This window comes from Ascidiella aspersa, chromosome 8 (assembly GCF_963924565.1).
Source record: "Ascidiella aspersa chromosome 8, kaAscAspe10.2, whole genome shotgun sequence".
Lineage (NCBI taxonomy): Eukaryota > Metazoa > Chordata > Ascidiacea > Phlebobranchia > Ascidiidae > Ascidiella > Ascidiella aspersa.
The window spans coordinates 22,151,934-22,171,599 of record NC_139454.1 but is presented as its reverse complement, the minus strand read 5'-3'; the positions used below and the strand labels follow the sequence as shown (position 1 = coordinate 22,171,599).

The 19,666-nt window shown below is 35.9% G+C and overlaps 2 protein-coding genes and 1 pseudogene across 2 annotated transcripts; 2 read left to right on the top strand and 1 right to left on the bottom strand.

Annotated features, from left to right (window-relative positions):
• Positions 1 to 14: 14 nt before the first annotated feature.
• Positions 15 to 9,760, bottom strand: LOC146136881 (DNA polymerase alpha subunit B-like). The gene is made up of 12 exons (XM_083395707.1): positions 9,643 to 9,760; positions 8,808 to 8,929; positions 8,281 to 8,424; positions 7,923 to 8,002; positions 6,801 to 6,991; positions 5,564 to 5,808; positions 4,216 to 4,336; positions 3,618 to 3,736; positions 2,518 to 2,624; positions 1,807 to 1,900; positions 1,046 to 1,215; positions 15 to 342 (listed from the first exon to the last, which is right to left on the bottom strand). Exons 1-12 carry the CDS (start codon positions 9,725 to 9,727, stop codon positions 63 to 65), a joined length of 1,758 nt encoding a protein of 585 aa, XP_083251833.1. The 5' UTR covers positions 9,728 to 9,760; the 3' UTR covers positions 15 to 62.
• Positions 9,761 to 14,234: 4,474 nt separating this feature from the next.
• Positions 14,235 to 15,125, top strand: LOC146136880 (uncharacterized). The gene has a single exon (XM_083396275.1). The coding sequence runs from the start codon at positions 14,235 to 14,237 to the stop codon at positions 15,123 to 15,125; it is 891 nt and encodes a 296-aa protein (XP_083252401.1).
• A 3,529-nt stretch (positions 15,126 to 18,654) lies between these two features.
• Positions 18,655 to 19,482, top strand: LOC146136879 (very long chain fatty acid elongase 4 pseudogene; annotated as a pseudogene).
• The last annotated feature ends 184 nt before the right edge of the window (positions 19,483 to 19,666 follow it).

The following is a 19,666-nucleotide window of genomic DNA, read 5'->3' as shown; positions in this document are numbered from 1 at the left end:
AATAAACAGGCTTCAGCAAGAAGCTATTTGCGCTCCGAGTGAACTTGGCCACTGGTTGGCGCTCATAACTTCACGATCTTTGCTACAACGTTGGCCGCCTTTTCGCCGGGGGACTTCCCCACCACCACGTGGGCGTAGGTGCCCCCGTTTTCGCCCCTGGTCAGGCGTCCCGGGTTCACGCACAGACGCCCGTCGACCTCGCGCACAAAGTAGCGTAGATCAGAGGGCAGGACTAGCAGTTCGGGCGATTTTTCGTCGCGGCCTTCCGGCATCTTCGCGGCGAATTCTGCGTTCACGCAGTCCATGGCGACCGACTCGTGTGCCGGGTACATGGGGTAGTAGCTGCGCAAGAAACGGAGAGGCTTTAAAAAGAAAAAAAAAATAATCCGCTAACTTTTTTTGAGTTGGTCAATAGCCAACTGACTTTGTTTTTCACATAAAATTAGTTTCGGCAAAAATTTAATGAACACAAAAATTGATATATAATTTATATAAGTTTTACATCTATTTTGCCGTGTTTGTTATAAAATATATATACTTCTCATATTGAAAACCGATATTTGTGTATTTACAGCTAAATCGCTGAAAAAATATCCAAAAGCTCAGTTGCGTTACCGAAACGACGAATAATTTAGAAAAATAAGTTCGTTAAAAAAAAAATACTTATCAGCAACAAAATAGGCTTTGCAAAAAACTTAATTTGGTCTAAAACATACCCAACCAGCCCGATAAAACGAAAAACAACATCTGCATGATAATGGCATCGTTAGTGGTTTTGCATCATATAAAAAAACCTTTTTTAAAGCATTGAACGTTTTGCAAGCCTAAAGTAAACAAATAAGAAATAAACCAGTAGCATTAACAAAGTCAATTTTAGTAAATATGAGCAATGTCTTTGGTATTGCTCCCGCAATTTTGAAAAAATCTAGCTGAGAAACATTTTTTAAAGAGCTGTGCAAAACTAGTTTTTTGGGAGGTCGCGGCCCATATGGGCTAAAAAAACACTGAATAGCTACAGATGACGCAGTATTAAGCCTATACAAACCTCTTCTGCATGAAAAGGTGCTGGCTGAGGCGCGACATACGATCGGTCTTGGCGCTGGACAGGCGCGAAATTTCAGCAGCGCCGAGATGGAACAGCACGTCAGTTGAAGTTACCCCGATTCGCGTCATCCCGGCGTCAAAGGTCACCGGGTCTGGCATGTGGAAAGCGTTCTAGACAAAACACAGAAAAAATTGCCTCTGAATTCCTCTGGCGACATTTTAGCATTGGACCCGAATTTTTGCCTTTTCTGTGTGTAATGTGAAGTTCAGATTTGCAGACACATTTTGTTTGGATTTTTACCGCAAAATTTTGCTGTCGCCATTAGGAATATTCAATACTTAACATTTATTGCAATACCGTCAACCAATAATTTGGCAAAAGGATCGCGATCCGGTACCAAACTACGTGATTACTGATTACTACGCATGCATTGGCAAAGTGAAGCACGCAATGGGACTTTTCAGGTTATTAGGACAAATTTCGCAAACCATGGTTGTTATTTTTAATTTGGTATAAGATCGGAACCGGCAACACCCTAGTATCAGACGAGTACATATTCTACTACATGGCATCTCGTATCGCCTCCGATACGATATTATCGGACATTCCTATAGTCGCCATCAATACTAAAACAAAAAAACAAATTGCAGATTCCTCTTTTTTGCCCCGATTTCGGCTGCAGATCATTACGATCGCTCTTTTAAACCGTCCCAGACCAAATAACAAAATTCTTATTATTCTTTTTATTTCTTGCCAAATACCTTTGAGCTGGACTGGGGTTGATAAGGGGGCTGTGGGTAAACGACGTGATGGAAGACATCTTTCGACGAAGGAACGAAGACAACTGAAGTGTACCTGGTTGGAAAGGGGAATAAAAATACTGGTCGCCCGTGTTGTTTATGTAAAATAGAGTACCATCGATCCTAACGCAAATTTAAGAACGAGCACTACCTATACACAATTAAAGTAGGACCATAATCTTCAAATGATTGCTTTTAAAATCATAGTTTACTTGATATATTGATTAGTGATGCCACATAAGACGAAAATATTGTCAAAAAAGGGATGTGATAACTAATGCGTACCATTCTGATACCAAAGACATCATTAATGTGGTCAAACGTACAAAAAAGATAAAAATAAAAAGTTTAAAGATAATTTCTTCCAAATAATTTGGTTAAATTCGCTTTAGCGCTAAGAGGTTTAAAACTTTCTGTTGTTAACTTACTATGTTTAGTACATTTATCTTTCAAGGTAAAATTCCACTGCAAATAGACAGGTCTGCCTATTTTAGGTACTTTTAAAGTAAAAAAAAAAAAAACTATATACACATAGCGTTAACATTATGAAAAGTCAAAGAAACAAATCTTTTGCTTAAAACTTTAAGGTCTATGCGCGTTGCTTAATTAATTTCGCATAATTTATCATCTATTAATGACTCAACACTCATGTTTATTGTTTAATAAACCTACTCGTCCAGTGCTGTAGTGGCAAAGTCAATCCACTTATTCGCCAACGAAGAAAATGTCTCTTGTATTTGTGAAAGTTCCGGGTGCGACTCGTCCAACATAGGACCCACCTGCGAAAAAATTGGGGAAAAGATTTAGATCAGCGGTTCTCAACCAGTGGGCCATGGCTCATTGGTGAGCCATGAGAACATTTGTGGTGGGCCACAGAACAATTTAATAAAGCTAGGTTTAATTTCGTTTGTGTGGCTATATTTAATTTTACAGGAGTAATGGCTTGGAGAGGAATAAAAAAGAAATGCAAATTTATTGTTCCGCCGCAAGCATCTCACTAATGCACGGTTGAATAAATAATCTGTTTCGAAATATGTTCTGCTGTGTTTTGTTTTAAACCTATTGTGCATTTTTTTCTTTCATAAAAATTTATTGGGCCACAGATTTTTTTTGCAACATAAATGGGCCACGAAAGAAAAAAGAGTTGAGAACCACTGGTTTAGACAAATTATTTCGAACCTGGGAGTCGAACCGGAACCGGATCAAAACCTTATGAACCGGTTTTGGGCCAATTTTTTTCACGAACCGTTTTCAAAGATTTTTAAGGAGCTTAACCGGAACCAAACCGAATATTTTGAAAGAACTTAAACCTTAACCAAACGTGTCAAAAAAGCGGTTCACTCCAGCATGACGTTACAGCGTGTATTTTACGGAGTCTAGTTATGCCATGTCGAAAGTTTATAAAAAAGAAATACATATGCATCAAATAAAACGATGTTTATTTTTTTATCTTTTAGATATTTTAATAATAAGCTGCTTGTGTGTTGAAAGGTGCAACTTTACGAATTTATATTAAATACGAGTTACAATGTTATTATTATCTACATTTATTGTCCTACATTTTTAGGTTGGACGTAACTCATATTGTATTCGAATCGAAACTTTAATAACTAATTTAAAAAATAAATTTAGTCGAACCGGAGCTAAACCAGAACTTTTGCACGAACCGAATCCAGACTTTAACCAGTTTCCAAAAAAATCCTTAAACCTGAACTGGAAAAGTCAAACGGTTCGACTCTCTGTTTTAAACACAATACGCTAACGAGACTCACTAAAATGGTCAGGTGTGGTTTGCGCTCTTTAACCAGGGAAATAAACTGTTTCAGTGGTTCGTAGCTTAAAGAGTCGGTTGTAGTGAAGGGTCCAGCTGCCACCATTACATGTAAGTTTTCTGTCGAAAAAAAAACACTAAAATAAAACACAGTCCAGTGCTTTATTGATATCATTCACGACAAATAGGTACAAAACAAAAAAACAAACGAAAAGTTAAGCTATTTTAGATTAAACTACAATTCAAAAACAGGGTTGCCATACAATTAAAACTATCCGAAAACTTTTTGAAAATCTGTAGGTTTTTGAAAACTTTAAATTGGATTGATGAACATTTTGTTAGAACAGCATATTATGCCATGGACAACACAATTCAAAAAAAGTTTAAAAAATGTTTTTTAACTGCACTTTCTAAATCCATGGTTTAACTTCAAGAAAAACAAATTTTTTTGGGGGTAAAAACAAGACTTTTCAATCCGTATATAATCCCAGAGAGCTTTTAAAGAGTGAAAGACTTTCTGGCAACCCCGAAAAGACATACATACAAACAACGAAAAGAAGAGCATTTCCCGATTTTAATTGAAATATTATCATAAGTACCTTGATCCGAGATCGTGGGTTCATCTGCCACCATTATATTTCCGGGTTCATTTGGAAGGGTGTAAACTTTAGTCGCCAAAAACTTCTGGCCACTAGGGTTGGTGCCCTCCACTGCAACAATCTAAACCAACGCAATAAATACGTGACGAGAAAAAGGGTTGATCAAAATTAGAAACAATGTTCTATTCAAATGCATATTTGGACATTGGACTAGTAACTTAACTTCAAATAGTCGGTTAAACAAGCCTGAAATATCTAAAACGAAAGCAAAAAATGGTTATTATAAAACAAAATTCATGTTCTCAAATAGCTAAACTCTTGACAAATTTAGTCTATTTTATTATACAATGTTGTATTTTAGTTTTACGTCCACGCCGGCGATTTTTTTTACTAAGCAGTCCAATAATATGCTGCAAAGAATACAAAGTTACTATTTGCCACTAATGCGTTACTATTATATGACAATTACGCTGTGGCGTAAGCTCGCTAAATAATTACGCCGTGGCGTAGGCTCGCTAAGCCCAAAGTTGACTTTGAGTAAACGTTTGTGCGTTTTACGACGATGGAATGTTATTTTTGCAACTTAATGTTCAAAATAAAACTACACCTGGCATTACTAGCGGTTAACCGACTGCACAATAACGTTTGATTCTTGCCGAATGATTAGGCGAAGGTTATCGGTAAATAATAATTCGTCGCCCTCAAAAAAGGTTGATGCCTCACTACGTGGCTACATTTAAAGAACAGGACAGAAATTGTTTGGCCACCGCTACAGGCCGTAACCCAAACTTGTCATTAGTTTATTTATTTAGGCGCAACCATCCGTGATAAAAGTAACTAAGAAATTATCAGTTCTAATTATCCCACGTAAATGGCAAAATCGGATTCGAATCTTTTTGCACATCCCGAAATTTGCAAGCATTGAATTTAATTCCAAAATGTTGGAACAAAGTCCCAGAAGAATGAAAGACACACGCACATATGTGTTTTAATAACAACTGTGACCTAGACCCTCTGATCTAGCCCTCAATGTGAAGTTGCTTGTACTAACAGAATGTAGCAAGCATTGGCGTATGGTTGTTTCTAGACTCGCTCCTCTATGAGCCTTTGTAACTCAGTTGGTAGAGCGTCGGTCCCCGTATAACCGGAGGTCGTGAGTTGGAACCTCACTGCAGGCTAGTTGTTTTTTTTTCGCCTGCTTGAATCACATAGATCGACATATTCGGCGAGTCTGCTGCAATGGTTTGTCGATGTAAAGTCCCAGAAGTTAAGGCTTTAACCTTTTAAGAAACGAGCAACACACAGCGAAAGACAAGCAACAAACTAACAATACAAGATTGGATCGAACCTGTCCGGGAAAAAATGAAAACTCTGGCAGCTGCTCCACGTCCAAGGCCACCCTTCTCCCATAAGATGTCATCCGGTCACCCTCCAATATCAACGAATGTGGGTTCAGTTTGCCCCCCGATTCGCTGGCTATTCTGCCCACCGTAACAACGGAGTTTTGACTGGGTGTTGCACAAGGTGAGAAGGCATCCAGCTTGTGGTGAGCTTGGATTTCCTCGGCCACCGATTCCATAAGGTCGTTTAAAACTAGAAGCCGAAAAGACAAGATAAAGTTTATGTTTTTCACAAATGAACCTGATACCACTGTTAAGTTTATAAGAGCGAAAATACAATTTGGGTCATCACGTTTTTACTTTTAAAGGGATTATTCAGTCTTAAATTGCTTTATATTACAACAAATCAATTGGTATTGTGACAAACCACCGTTTTGACCAAAATTTTACATCATATATTTACATAGCAAGAGTTGAAAAGATAGTTTTTTGAAATCAGTTTAGTATTAATAAATTGCACTTGATTAAAAGCAGTAAATCGTAAAACAAAATAAACAGGTTGTTTTCTGTTAATAAACTATTTACCCGTGACATGAAACAATAAACGAAATAAAATACATTGATAGTAAATATATCTATATACATGCAAATTGTATAATCACTTTTAAACTGTAAAACAGGTTTATTTATGGCTATTCAATTGCAAAGCAATGCAAAAAAAGTAGAAAAAATTTTTTTTTCTGGGGGAGGATAAATTATTTTTTTCCAAAATTTTAGCCTAAATCTGAATTTTTAAATTGACGTAGCACGGTTAATACTGAACCAAACGTGATTTGTTTTGTGGGGTTTTTAGACGCAATCTAACGATTCCAGAAGATCCCTACTGAAATTTGACAAAAAAGTGTTTTTTTGAACAATCCTAATCTATATACATGCAAAGTGTTACATATATATATATATACTCTCAACAAATCGCAGTGAAGATACTGCTCTAGTGATTACGACACCCCGGTCTTCAACTAGGTCTAGGACCTAGTTGAAGACCGGGGTGTCGTAATCACTAGAGCAGTATCTTCACTGCGATTTGTTGAGAGTAAGCCTCAAGATCTATCGATTTGTAATAAAAAAAAATATATATATATACATATACAATACATATATATATATAAATGAAAATAAATAGTCTTCCAGATACAGCTTTTTGGATGGTTGTTTACTTTAAACTACAGGTAAGTGATGACCTACTTTCACAAATGTCCATTATTTTCTGAAACATGTATTTTTGAAGATTTACGGCGCTGTTTCCACATTTCTTCGCCACAATGCGTTCGTGAGAGTTGGAATTGGTCCAAAATTCGTCGGAAGGTTCCTTGCCACTACAGAGCTGTGCAACCACTTCGCCAGAGTTGGTCCGCTGGGTAAACTTCTGTGATGGACTAAACACAAATCAAAAGATGTATTTTCATTTGGAATGTAAGTTTGCAATGTTTCACTTAAGTTTTTAAATGTTGCACCAGTGGTTCCCAAACTGGGGCCTGCGGACCAACTGGGGTCCGTACAGCAGTTCCCGAGGGTCCGCAAAGGAAATTAGTCTTTAATTTTTTATTATTGGGCTTTAGCGAAAGTTTTTAAACATTAGTCTATGTTTTAAACGTTATCTGTCATTATTATTGTCTTTAGTTATGCTTTATTATTACATCATATAGCGTGTTTTATGATGTCGTTTGTGATAACACAAAGCATCTATTATGCTGTACTACCTGCTATCAGCGAATCCTTCACATTAGTTAGAAAGTTGCTATATTGAAAGAATCATAACTGCACTAGTGTACTACAAGCAACATGGGTCAACTGACCCTTGAATTTTTAGAGGGCGGCAAAATATTAAAATATTCGCAAAGGGTCCACCAGGCAAAATTTTTAATAAAGTTTTAGGAACTGCTGTGTTACACCCAACCTCTTTGACTGACAAAGCGTAAATGTTAAATTCTATGTTTTTGACTAATAACTATCAAAATAAGTGCATTATGTTTTTTTTAGGTATATATATGAAAGATAAGTAAAAATTAAAACAAAACTTTCTCAAATTAATACCCAAAACTGCACAGAAAATATAACATGTCTATAGTTTGTGTATCACCTTAGCCAACAAATGTCATTAACAGAAAAATCGACAGTCGATTGTACGATGTCAAACAGGTTGGACATATTCGTTTTTATGAGCAACAATTTACAAACATTAAATATTTGTGAAATTAATAGTTGCTATAACACAACAGCCAGCAAACTAAACTGCAATTATATTTTAATAAAATACCCTGACACTTGTCTCAAGAAAAATCAGTTAAAAAAAAATTGTGCCCTTACCTTTCCACTTGGGAAGTGGGTGAAATAAATTGTGGTTGACTTGTGTGTTTATTCACAAGCGGAGTCCTGGGTGAATTAACCTAAAACACAAATAAAAAATATTTGTGATTAAAATACAGTATTACAAGTTCCAGAAACTTGCTTTTTGCAGGAGTATTGCCCGCCCGGGCAATACTTCGAAACTTATCCTGTTTTTTTTTTCTTTAGAAAAAATATGATTAAGTTACATTGAACCTTCCCAAATGTGAAATAAAAGTATGTTTGGCATAAGTTGGAAAGTGTTTCTTTCACATCAGTATGGATAACAAATGGCAATCGCCACACAATCATTTAGAAAGACATTTGATTTAAAGTTAACCTGGGTCGGACGTTTGAATTTCTTGCTCGCTGGGCTGCAATAGGCTTCCAGGATGTCATCACTAGGAGTTATTACATTGTGGTAAGTTTGTGGAGCTGGTAATGTGTTGGTTGTGGGTTTTGACTTCCCTTGCAACTGCTTGAGCTAAAAACAAAAGCCAAATTAAGCGATATTTTTTTTGTGTGTTTTGGTATTGTTTTCAATGTCGGCTTGAAATATAAAGTCTTTGTCGGGTAAAATTGATAAAAACTATTAAAAAGAGGGTTTTATTTTATAGCTAACTCAATTTTGCAGCAGTAAAGTTTAAACGAAAAATTAGTTGTTAAATTAAATTATTTTATTATGCCCATGGCTGAAAATCCTGTGTTGGTGTAGTACAAGCACCAATTTCACCTTAGTTTTGAACAATTTGCATCAGGTATCAGTTCTGACTTCTGAGATGATAATATTGAACATCTCTACTGTGTATGCAGAATATCACTAAATTATTAAAACATTTGCCTAAGATGATTTTATACATTGCATACTTCTCTTTCAAATTGGTCAATGTTGTCTTCCAATGTACATTGCTGGTTACGACTGTGAAAAGCCAACCACTGGTTTACAAGGGAGTCTCCATCCATTCTGTACAATTCAGCCATGTTTGCCACTAAAAATGTAAATAAAACATAAGTACGTAGACCAAAAGCAAGATGAAAAATGAATAAAATGGATAAGAACTTCTGCGTTCATAAAATAATTGAACTAGTTTACATTTTTAGTTAGAAAACACAATGTAAAGATAAAAAAACATATAAAGTATGAAAAATAACATTTTCGAAAAACTTTAAAAAGATACAACATAGGTCCATTTAAAAAAGGAAAAAAATTCTATTAAAGTTGTAACATGCAAATGCAGACCTAATCGATATACTATTTTGTACACCCTTGTAGGTTGTATGTACCCTAGTTTGACCTAGTATACCTTTGAGTATACAGTATACCAGGTTGAATAGCACTGGTTTAGATTATCAAGGCCCTTCCATAGATAGTGTTGATATTACATTATAGTTTGCACTTAGCAGTCGGATGAAGGAGTGTCTACCAATGAGTACTTGTCAAAATTGAGTAAATAAATTAATAAAATGTAACTGGTATTTGTTGAGATTTCCAAAAAGTTATGTAATAGCCAAGCCTGTATTGATATGCACATTATTAGCCTTCAATAATTGAAGTTAAACAAAATTTGTCACAGATCAACAGATTTAGAGAATACGAGCATTTTATAATCACCAAGCTTGTGAAATTAGTCATAAAAAAAAGATATTAAATTTTCAGCACAGAAGAGGGCTCAATTAAAAAGCTTGTTTTGTTACTTCATACATTGTTCAATGGTGGAGACATCCTTCAAACATATGTCGAAAACTTGAAAACTTTCCACAACATCTTCAGTTGAAACACTCTTCATTGCAAGATAGTTAGAGTTTGTCACAAAATTAAAACAAAGTTATTCTAAAAATCGAATTATAAAATGCATAAAGCACAAAAAATGTCAACTCATTTTCAAATAAGATCTTAAAAATTTATTAAAACAGATAAAACAAAAAATAATTTCTTAAAATCTTTTAGAAATATATATTACGCCTATAAGGCATCGTCAGTTTCTGTACAAAAACAAACATGTAAAAATGCCAATTTGAGATCTTTGGATACGAAGACAAGAATCTTTCTTTTACGTTTTATTGTCCGCGGGAGATCCTTACTTTTCTAAAGTGTTTCAGACTTTTCAAAAAAGAATCAACTTAAAAATTTTTAAATGGCATAATATCCAGCCTGACTGCATTTCAAAATTTGTGGCCGCCAAAGATCCATACTAAAAATATCTTGGCTAAAATTATACTAAATATACAGCAGAAAGGGCTTTCTTTTCAACAGAGCGACAATATTTTCTAAATTACATTACTGACATTTTTTTTTTGAAAGTTTTTTGAAGCAATCTGAAAGACCTGAATAAGTAAACTACACAATTAAATTTAGGAAAAATATGTTGTTAAGTAGGACATGAAACACTGTATGTGCATAAAAACTCGATGCGAGAGGCTATTTTCCCGGCTCACCTGTTTACCAAACTTCAAAATTGGCACTACTATTCACAATCTGCAAAATCACAATACGATTTATTGCTGAAGCCGTTTACAGTACTTTGAAAACGAACTTCAAAAGTTGTTATTTGATAATTAACTCCATTGGACGTGTCTGAACACCATAATTTCTTGAATTGTGAAGTTCGAAAAAACGGCTGGGATGTGGGTCAAGTAATATTATTATATTTATTCCTACATATTTATGCTTTTCTTGTAATTTTAACTTTGAGAACTCGTTTCGTTACTGTTAAAAATTGTGGTAGGATTCTAGATCAAATAACCTCTTCAAACCTCGATTGCACACCGCAAACCTGAAAACACGGCACTGCCCAGTTCCAGTTGCCCACCCTTGCAGGATTTTACGTAAAAAGGGCTAGAAATGCAAATTGGCATAAGAGCATACTTTTGAGACAAGCAGGTAGGTTCGGTAGGTTTAAGCCATTGTACCATTTTAAACATAAAACTAAAGTCCGATAATTTCTTTTTAAAGAAAAATAAGACTGACAAACGTAACAAGTTTGCTGTTCAGTGTTTGTTTGTAGGAATTATAAATTTGGCGGGAAAAACGCAAAATCTAGCTGCATTGCTCCACCTAGTGATTGTAAAACAAGGATTTTGCAACCAAACCTAAACGTAACCAAAATTTGTCTTTTTAAAATTATTGTTTAGTTTAGAACATTTTTTAATTTGGTTTGAATTTGCGACAAACTTAGATTTGAATATCCGACAAACTTTTCAGTCAATATGTATTAATTACTTTATTTGCCACAGAATTAACCTCGCAAGGAGTAGTCCGGCCGCTATGAACCACAAGAAGGTTGTTAGGAAAATTTGGTTGGCACGACCTTTAAAAGCAACTGCCCCCCAAAATAATTCATCCGATACTAAGTTGGTATTGGTGCCGATCCGATACCACATTAATTTAAGCTTAAATTCAAGATTTTTTTATTGAACGCTGAGATTCTAACTCATAGGTTGTATTTATTCAAAATAATTTGGCTATCAACGAGAGGTAACAAAACATCTTCAAGCTAAACCACATTTTGGCACGCGCTGATCACCTTTCTAATCGAATACATATATTTTGCTTGTTTAAGTTGTTGTAATGATGCCATTCAGAGTGGGATCAATTGTAATTTATGTAATTAATTACAGTTTTTAATGTAATTGGAAACTTTAAGGGAGTAGGCCTATTTGGAATTGAACTGAATTAATGCAATTGATTCAACTCTGATGCCATTTGTTATCGCATTGGGTCATAATACTTTTTGTCCAAATTATAGGGTGTCGGTATCACAAAAAAATGTCAAGAATCGGACATTTCTACTCGCAACCAAACAAGATTTGTGAATATTGTAAAGTAGAGATAAAATGCTCAAACAGGCTCATTTGCATCCTGAACGTTTTGACCTAAGGCCTGACCAACCTTTTGTGAAAGCGTAGGGAACAAGAGAAACCTTGGCAATATAAAAATATAAAATAATATTGAAAATTTATAGACTGTATAAATGTATCTTTGTTTCGGGCATGACGGAGTCGCTGACCCCGTGTGTCAATGATATAATCACTTGTTTTGTTTGTTTTCGTCTATGAAGAAGGTTTTGTTTTCAAAAAAACGGGGTGGTTTTTAATTTCAGCACAGCAGCCATTTATAAATGTGACGGTCGCCGATGCGTCAAGCTTTCATGCATAAAGATGAAAGCAAGAAAATATTTTAAGGGTGATGCTCAAACCTCGATTTCATTGACTTGCGACAGCCCAGTTGAGCTCGCACGAGTTAAAGACTTTCTTTTCAGAATTTTTTCGTCAACTTAAAGTTAATACGAGGACGTGGACTAAAGTTCGTTATCAAAAGGAAAGTACAATGCTACAATGAACAACGCCAATTGGTCAAATTCCAATTGGGTGAAAACAATAAACGGTGTCATGAAGACAGCAAATATTGCATGTGAACAAATAAAAATAAAACTATTTTTTGATTGTAGAGAATGGTTCAACCATATATGAATAAGCTTTACATGATGATGTTGAAAACTATCGATGATAAATTATGAAGATATAAAAGTTTTAAATAAACAATAAATAAACAATTGCGCTGGGAATTAATGTTTAAGAACAGCGTGAAAACTTGTAATTTTAATTGTGTTTTGTTTTTGTTTAAAATACGTTTTGTGTTAATGTTAAAACTGTTAAAATCTGTTGATATATTTTATTGGTAAAGGTAAAGGGGAACTTGTTAATGCACAGTTATGTTAAAAATCATTGTGTTAATTCCACGATTAATATTTTCATGTTAAATGTTTTCTTAAATTTGCAAAAATTGTTTGTTTTTCAGAAGTATTCGTACACTTTGGAATGGCCAGTGAACTACGCCGCGTCTAAACCACTGCAACCTGAACTAATCGCTAAATTCACCAGGTTGCAGCTTCATTTCATTTTGCGGATACTCACTGAGTATATGAAAATCTTTCGGGACTTTGAGATTGCTTGGCAATAAACCTCCGAGGTTCGGCTGCAGTTGAGGTTGGCGTTTAGACACCTCAACCCTCAACCCCCAACGAACACAAGCCGTGAACGACTTCAAACACCAGTCGAGTTTCCTTCAACAGTCGCTGGTTCGAGACATTTTTGTCGCTTAAAGCCATCAGCGTTGCACGAACAATGAACATGGCCTTGGCTCCCATTCGCTTAACAGGAGGCCATTCGTCATTCCAATTAAAGAAGTCTCCTGTACAGTGATTTTACATTTCGAAATTACTAACGAATTTTCTTTTCTGTATACATTTTTATTTGATGCATCTTTTCTGTATACGTACATTATTCGATTCATCTTTTTGTGACATAACTTTCTACTTTGGGTTAAGCATGTAATGGAATTTTATACTGGCCACTAATGCGCTGAAAGCGGACGCATGTTCCGTCCTTGTATGGATAGCCTGTCAAACCAGGTATGCAGTCCGGTCAAAACTTGTTTTGCAGTCAAAGCATGAATTGAGTCGGTCAAAGCATGTTTTGTGCCTACCGAGACATGTTTTGCGCCCAGTAAAAGCAGGTTTCACGTCCTGCTAGAACAGGATTTAGGTTGTTTAGGCATGAAAGAAACAGATTGAGTTCTTCCTATATATTTGAGTGCATGTCTGTTCTGTAGCCCAGTTTTCGATTCGTGGTTATTGCAGTAACATTTCATGGTTTGAAAATAATATTAAAGTAAATTTGGGAGGCGGGCCTTTGCGGTTTAGAACGTTTGTGCTATTGTCTTTAAGTAATTTTTGTTTAAGTATCATAAGCGTTGGTGGTGTGTTGATATGCAAATATCTCATCTAATACATTTGGTTCTTGGGTTAATTGTGTGGTCTGTAGTACAAACTCTTATTATCAAGTTAATTTAATACCCGAATTTAAGGACTCACCCACGGCTTAACTAGGGGTTTAATTGTTTGCTAAGAATTACTTTAGAAAGCCGTAACAAATATTATGTGAAAGTTTTAGTTTGTAGAGTTCTTACCTACAATAAAACATTTTTTCTAAAAAATATTATGTGAGGGCACCATTAAATAGGCAACAGTCGAGATATCTCCACTAACCTAACTTATACCTGTTATAATTCAAAAGCATAGGTCTTTACGTTGTGTTCTTTTTACTTGTAATCCTGGCACCAAGCAATTGCGGTTTAAAGCAGGGGACGCATGCGGCGGGTAGGGAAATTTTTGGCGGCCTAAGGCGCACTTTAAGCAATGAGTTTGAGACCCTTTTGATTCAAATCTTACAAATGCCTTGATATGTACGACTTTTTATAGGAATTATTTAATAGTCTGCGTAACTGCATATAACATGGAAAGCACTCGTTGTTATGAGTCAGAGGTGGTTACGAGCGAATACGTAAAGCATCGCGGGATCTACCCAAAGAAAATTGCCGACTTCATATTACAATACGCATTGGAACCACAACTAGAAATTGAGAGAAAGCTAGAACGAATGGTGGAGGTTGGATGCGGCAGTGGGCAATTCACCAAATTTATGGCACCGCATTTCGATGAAGTGATTGCTTCTGACATTAGTCGCAATCAAATCAAAAACGCTAAGCAGAGGAATGCATTCAATCATGTTAAGTTCGTGGTCGGAGCGGCAGAAGACATACAAGTGGCAGACCAAACCGCCGACATGGTGCTAAGTGCCGAATCAGTAATGTGGTTTAATTATTCGCAATTCTTCAGCGAGGCTGCGCGAATTTTAAAGCCTGATGGTTGCTTGGCGTTGATTGGGTATTACTATCCCCAATGTTCGCCACATGGTTGTGACAACGTTGAGAAATCAGAGGCCAAGTGTACAGAAGTGATGAACGATGTGCTGAGCAGAGCGAGCTACAACCCCAGGCCTTACGCAGAAAACGCAAATTCACTGCCCAATGTTTTTGGTCAACTTCCGAGCGAAACAAAGACAAGAAATATAATTTCTTCAACCGTCCGCTACAACTTGACGGGTTACAAAGGCTTTCTGAGAAGTATCGACGCATTTCAGAACAAGCTTCAGGAAAGAATTGTTGAAGCGAAGTCTTCTGGTCGTGTTTTGACCACCAAGGAGTTGGAGGAATTGGATCTGGTTGAGGAGTTTGGACGTCGTTTGAAGCAAGCCTGCGAGATGGAAGAGCTATCTGATGAGGAAGTTAAAATCAACGCCACTTTCAAATTCACGGTTATCCTGGCAAAAAACTTGCGCGTTTAAATTTAAGGATTTTCCATTCCTGGCCAGAATGCTAATATAATAAAATAATACATAAGTGCAGGGTTTTTTTAAGGTTTGGTTTGGGTGACCGCTAAGTAGTTTTAAGAGACCGCAAGTGTTTCATTTAAATACCAAAAAGTTGCAAGTCCAAAATTTGGGAAACCGCTGGAGAAATTTTTCAAAACACCTTAAAAAAACACTGCATAAGTGGACCGCAAACTGTCTAATTTATTCGGCAATTTTGTCTTTTAAAGCAATTTTTTATTGGTGCAGCAAAAAATAGCTGTTAATCATAGAAATTTTTTATGAATGGTGGCACGGACATGACTCTTTTAAGCTATTAGTATTAATATCAAAAAGATAAAATACATTTTTGCGAATACCTTAACCTTATATTCATCCAGATCAAATTTGCGTGGAGTGCATATAGAAAAACCTGACAACATTATTTAGTTAAAGTTAAAATTAAACTTTATACAAACTGTTTGAAAGTTTATGTATGTCTGTAGTTCAAAATTATAAAAATATACTTAAAATATATAAATGTAAGAGAAAAATATGAGATGCGTTAAAAAAGCCTCTGTTCAGTAAGTTTTTAGGTAGTCGTAATGTTGTTTTTTTTTGCTACATAAATTATTTGGCCACTTACAGCTCAATAACGCTACCATGTGCATTTTTTAACGTCAATTAAGTACCGATCGACAGTGCTTATTTTAAGTGCCGTTTCCTCGTTTTCTGCTGTACAATGATGTGTATATAAACAGGAACCCGGTCAAAGCCTATTTCGGCGACGTTTTGTAATTTGAAATCGCTACGCAATGGATGTAAATAAACACAGCAACAGACACACAACAATAAATATGCTTTACACTTTGAACCAGTGGTCCCCAGCGTATTTTGGTCAAGCACCCCTTTTAAAACATTTTAACAAGCTTACAAACCACTTGGGAATTCCCAAACTAGCAATTGTGCAAGACTATTCGACTATTTACATAAACAATTCAAACTGTCATTTGAGCAAAGTATTAGAATAAAGGTAAAAAAAAATCAAGAACCGTTGCTTTACATAAAATCAACCAACTTAAAGTTCCACCCACCATACCTTTTTTACAGACCCAAGGGAAACAAATTTTGTATCGGCGTAATAACTTACTATTATTACCCACTTAACTAAACCTAGGGGTGGGTCCTTTTCAATCGGCGTCATCAATGGATATAAAGGTGTGCCTGTCTAAATTTTCCTTTCGAGATTTCATTTCAAACTATAGTAAAAAACACTTTCGCATAATACTGACTTGAGCAAATAGACTGAAGCTGCGGAATAACGTCATATCTAACGATTTCAGGAAGTTTGTTTTCTTTCATTGTTTTGTGGAACTCATATAGTGTCTACAATCGCGATTACTGCCAAATTGATGCGGTTAATTGATTTTCCGACATACCGGTATGCTTTTTCTCATAAAATTGCCGTACGTTAACAAAAATGTAAAAACCTGCTAACGTAAAGTGGTTATTTATGACAGCAATTGCTTCCACGATTAATTGTGCTATAGGTAAAAGAAATTGTTTTGCCAACATGACTCAAGCGCTGTACCATTTCCGCAAAATTGGTGAAAGGAAACTATAAAGGTCATGGTAATTTTCGGGAATGATTTTTTTTAATTTATCTTAAAATCACTTCTAGTCTACAGGTCGCGTACCTTTAAAATAAGCAGTTTTAAACAATTTCGGTTCAGTTTAAGACTGTAGAGCAGGGGTGTCCAACTCAAACATGCCGACGTGCTAATTTTTATCTTATAACTTCTTCCCGTGCCAAAGTTTAGCAACTATTTTTTTTCTAATATTAAAATAGCACAGGATAGTGTTATAATCTCAGAAGTAATTGTTTGTTGTCGTTATTGCTGGCATTGTTTTGTATTGTGAATATACAATGACAATTGGCTCTATAACAATTTTTTTTTTTTTGACAATTGGCTGTAATTTTGGGGGGCTTGCGTGCCATTTTTTATTAGGTCGCGTGCCACATTTGGCACGCGTGCCTCATGTTGGGCACCCCTGCTGTAGAAGAAGTCTGTTCCACGCGAAATTCATTTAAGTTCGCTATTTCAACGGTAAATACATGTCGAACAACACGCAGAATGCTAAATTTAGGACAGTTTTTCTTTGACAAAAAACATTGTGGAACTGTTATATTTAAGATTGCTATTCGCGTTTAAAATGTACAAACGTCTAGTCCAGTGGTTCTCAAAGGGAGCCACTTGTCTTCTTTTTGGGGGGAGAATTTTAAATTGGGGAGGAAGTGTGTTACAGCAGGGGTTCTTAAACTGGGGTCCATGAACCCCTTGGAGGTACGTGAACCAGTTTTAGGGGGTCCATGAAGGCCTAATTAAACTATTAGTGTATATTCAAGCAATCTATTTTTCAAAGAAAAGAGTATGCTACAGTTAAAAATAATACGTCTTTGCACTGAATATATTTATACTTTATTTCATTTCACATTTTTTGGACCGAAAACAGCAAATTTCTGAAGTCTGTTTTTTTGAATGACATTGTAAAGAATATATTAGGTCCAAAATATAAGTCCATTGTTATTTCACAGTCCTAGCCATTTAAGAAATATACACCAATGCAGACATTTTTACGTGTTATATAATTAATACCTAAACGCCATACGTTCTAACAAACTCAACTTTTCGACGATTAGCGCATACGAAACAAGTTTTAGAGCATAATGGGTGGAGGTTGTAGTAAGACGTAATAAGAATATCATAAACCATACAGAAGTGGGTAGCATTTTGAAAGTTTCGAATAACTCTTTATTCAATTTGAACGTTTCGAATAACTCTTTATTCATTTTGAACGTTTCGAATAACTCTTTATTATTCTTTTTAACAAGTTTTGGCTTTTGGTGCAGATGTGTCTATTGCAGTTTTACATTTATTTTTATTTAATTCTGCCTACTTCTACCCTTCGTTGAGGTTAGAATTTCTGCCAGCAGCATAAATCGAAGTAATAAATAAAAATGGTACAACACTTTTTTTTGGCTGGAGAGGAATTGACAGTATTTGGGCTTGTAAGGAATGAATAAAAAAAAAACTTTGAAATCACTGGTCTAGTCAGATGATTTCGGCATCCCTGTGTAACTCCATGACGTAAAATGGTTACTCTTCATCCTATTTTGATTCTGGATGTTGTTTTCTAAAACACTTGCAACGTGTGCATTAAAACGTCTATTTTTATGTACTATTAACGTACCATTTGAAGTAGGTGTGAAGTCAGGTATAACGTAATACGGCTATAAAGTAATCCATCAATGAGATAAGTAGACTGAGCCGAGTGGGCTAAACGTGTGGTCCCTTTGTGTAAATATTAAACTCATATCGAATAATTGTGGCGTTAAACACCAATGGGCAATACAGGCATTATAGTTGTTTAAGTCAAATAGAAGCCCTTTGTTCTTCAAATACAATGGAATTGTTTACAGGAAATTCGGCTAGAGATTAATTATTTAGGATACCAGTTGCTAGTAATGGCAGTTTCTCCAAAGGAAAATCCGACCAGCTACATGGACAGTTGGTTTCGATACTACCAATTTGCCATAGAAAAACTGGGAGACTCAAGGACAAAAGACTGGTTTATGGTGTACAGCCCTTGGGTTCCTTTTGCAGCCATGTTATTATACACCATTTTTTGCGCAAAAGCCAATTTCCTTATGAAGGACCGCGAGCCGTTCAAACTTAGCAAAGTGCTGCCGATTTACAATTTGGCTCAGGTTTGTCTTTCCGCTTACATGTTCTACGAGTTCCTAATGTCGAGCTATCTGGCAAACTACACTTACACAGCGTGTGAACCCACGGACTATTCAACCAGCCCGCTGGCTATGAGAATGGCTAAAGTGTGCTGGCTGTTCTACATATCCAAGTATCTGGAAACATTTGATACACTGTTCTTTGTACTACGAAAGAAATTCAATCAAATTACGTTCCTTCACGTTTACCACCATTCCTCGATGATATTCAACTCCTGGCTGGCTGCCAAGTATGTTCCAGGGGGTGGATCGTTCTTCAACGGAATGGTAAATTGCCTGGTACACGTTTTCATGTACACCTACTACGGCCTTTCCAGTTTCGGACCGGCAGTTCAGAAATACCTGTGGTGGAAGAAGTATTTGACTCAGCTACAGATCGCTCAGTTTTTCCTTATGCTTTCACACGCCACTCTTACTTATTTTGACCCGTGTGATTACCCGAAGTGGCTGAATCTCTGGACGGTGTTGTATATGGTTTCACTGATTCTGCTTTTCGGTAAATTTTACTTGAAAAGTTACGATACCAAGGTTCGTAGGAAACACGAGTAGTGTTAAGTTTTAACGGGGGGATAAATATTTGAGTAAACGATAAATATTTCTGCATTATTTATATTTTCCATATGTGTTCTGTTCACAACTTTATATCTGCACATGTGTATTAATTGATTTTGTTTAAAATAATTCAATAAATTATATGGGTTTTTATTGTTATCGTCACGGTATGACACCACTC